Source organism: Merops nubicus, unplaced genomic scaffold (assembly GCF_000691845.1).
Source record: "Merops nubicus isolate BGI_N331 unplaced genomic scaffold, ASM69184v1 Scaffold51991, whole genome shotgun sequence".
Classification (NCBI taxonomy): domain Eukaryota; kingdom Metazoa; phylum Chordata; class Aves; order Coraciiformes; family Meropidae; genus Merops; species Merops nubicus.
The window spans coordinates 1-2,148 of record NW_008589936.1 but is presented as its reverse complement, the minus strand read 5'-3'; the positions used below and the strand labels follow the sequence as shown (position 1 = coordinate 2,148).

General features: G+C 49.3%; 1 protein-coding gene across 1 annotated transcript; it reads right to left on the bottom strand.

Moving 5' to 3' along the window:
- Positions 1-6: 6 nt before the first annotated feature.
- ZBTB33 (zinc finger and BTB domain containing 33) lies at positions 7-1,553 on the bottom strand (the record flags this gene model as incomplete). The annotated part of the gene is made up of 1 exon (XM_008949732.1): positions 7-1,553. A coding segment is annotated over exon 1 (1,538 nt), but the record flags the coding sequence as incomplete, so codon positions are not given.
- Positions 1,554-2,148: the final 595 nt, after the last annotated feature.

The window sequence follows — 2,148 nt, the reverse complement described above, 5'->3', positions numbered from 1 at the left end:
CTGCGCAGGCTCGTCAGGCAGGCGTACGAGCGCTTGCACACGATGCAGATGTAGTAGACCCTCCCGTCCGCGATCAGCTCGTAGTGGTCGTCGTGCCTCAGCTTCATGCGTTTCCTCTTGGGAGAGTTGCCGCTGGACGTTCTGGGCGTCTCCTCGGCCTTGGCTTCGCTCTCCCCAGCGTCCCCCTTGGCGCCCTCGGCGTCCCCCTTCACAGGGATGACGATGTCGTAGGTGTCCTCGCCGATGTTGGCGTACACCTTGCAGCCCGTGGACAAGCCGCCTATTTCCGCCGCCGTGTCCAGCGTTATGATTTTCTGCCCCTCTGCCACGTGCTGTGATGCTACGCCCGAATTTAACTCCTTGTTGTTTCCAGCAAGGGCATCCGAGATTTTTATTTTATATTCTCCAGGCTTAGAAAACGGCTCTTCAGAAAACTTAAGGACCTGTTTTTTCTGCACGCCTGACCCTTCGGCGGTCGTTGCCTTGGGTACAGAAGGCTGCCGAACCAAAGAGCTACTGCTGACTGAACCAGGGCTAGAGGAGCTAATGATATCCACATCGTCTTCAGCAGCCTCTTCATCATCAACAGCAGCTGTTTCTGCTTCTGCTTTAGACGGCTGCTGGTTCTCCTCCAGTAAGTTAATGGTGGGGGTCACGTGCGCTGGATGCACCGCGCTGGCGTTGAGCGAGGAGTTCAGCAGAGGTTTATTGAGCACAATGATATTAGGAGTCAAATGCTGGGGCGCTGCAGAGACGAGTGTCTCGGCACCTGATGGCGTTTGCTTTGGGCTTAGCTGGCCAGCAGGTGAAGTAAGTTTTTGAGCTGCTGTGATGCTCATCAGATGCATGGGTTTTTGGTCAGAAACTCCAGCCGAACTTGGGCAAGGCTGGCTCTGGGTTGTAGCGTTTGTATCCTTAGTACATTCTTTTGGAGGAACAATCTCAGAGCAGAAAATGACATCGTCATCCTCGTCATCTGAATCGGTCACTGTAATTTTGGTAGTCTCATATTCTATGCCGTGCAAGGAGAACGACTGTGTTATAACGGGCATCCCGTCCGTTACCTCTCCGCTCTCTGGCCTTACTACAGGCACCTGTGTTTCAGCATCCTTTTGACTTGGACTAGAAGTCGAAGTTCCTGAAGCACCACCTTTGACCTCACTTGGCATGGTTTTTCCTTCAGATGGAGATATGGCCAGATCAGCTATGAATTTAACACCCAGCTGTTGCCCTGATTTAATCAGTTCATCAAGTAAATCAGATCGAATGCTGATTATTTTGGAACTATAAATATAGTTAAGAATCTCTGCAAAAATCTCTGCTCTTACAAAACTCAGTTCAACCACTTGTCCAGCCACTGAGAAAAGCTGGTGGAAATAGGTGCTTGAGGCTGAAAGGATGTTCCTGTGGGCTCGAAATTTCCGGTCCTCCACGATGACAGTAACATCACAAAAAAGCCCGTGGCCACGTTGTTCGTTCAGAGACCGAAGGAGCACACTAGAATACTGTGTGTCTGTTGCAGAAATCATTTTTTTCCCCTCCATTCCTTCAAAGAGAAAGTAAAAGGCATCATATTAGTAAAAGCAGAGATTGACAGTTTTAACTGTGTGACAGCATGCCCACATTTACGGTTTATTCCTTCTTCTGAGAAAAGAAATCTGAGATATTTTCATAAGTTTATACACTATAGCACTCTGCAAATTTGTTTCTTCATGTTATTTGTCCTTTCACTGTCCGGGCAAGGCACGTGCAATTCTGAATGTATCCCAGATCCCTACAACACGAAGAACAGAGAACAAACGGTGCGTCTGATTCAGAAGCAAAACATTTAAACATTATCCGAGATTTCTTTTTAACTGCGAAAATATCTGGTAAGTTGTTAGGGTTGGGGGAGCCTGACAACATCCAGGTTGTTTAGGGGCCAGACAACAACATCTGTGCACCCTCGTACATCAGTCAGCTGAGGTGAGTGGAATGCTGCGGACACTTCCCAGTCCCCACCGGCACTTCCCGCTCGATGCCACCCGACCAGACGCAAAAAACCGGCATCAAAATACAGGAGCCGCGAGCTGAAGGCTCCAACTCCTTCGTTTCGCTCCTAAAACTTTATTTCCGCGCCGCTAGAAGGGCAGGACGAGACGCAGAGGC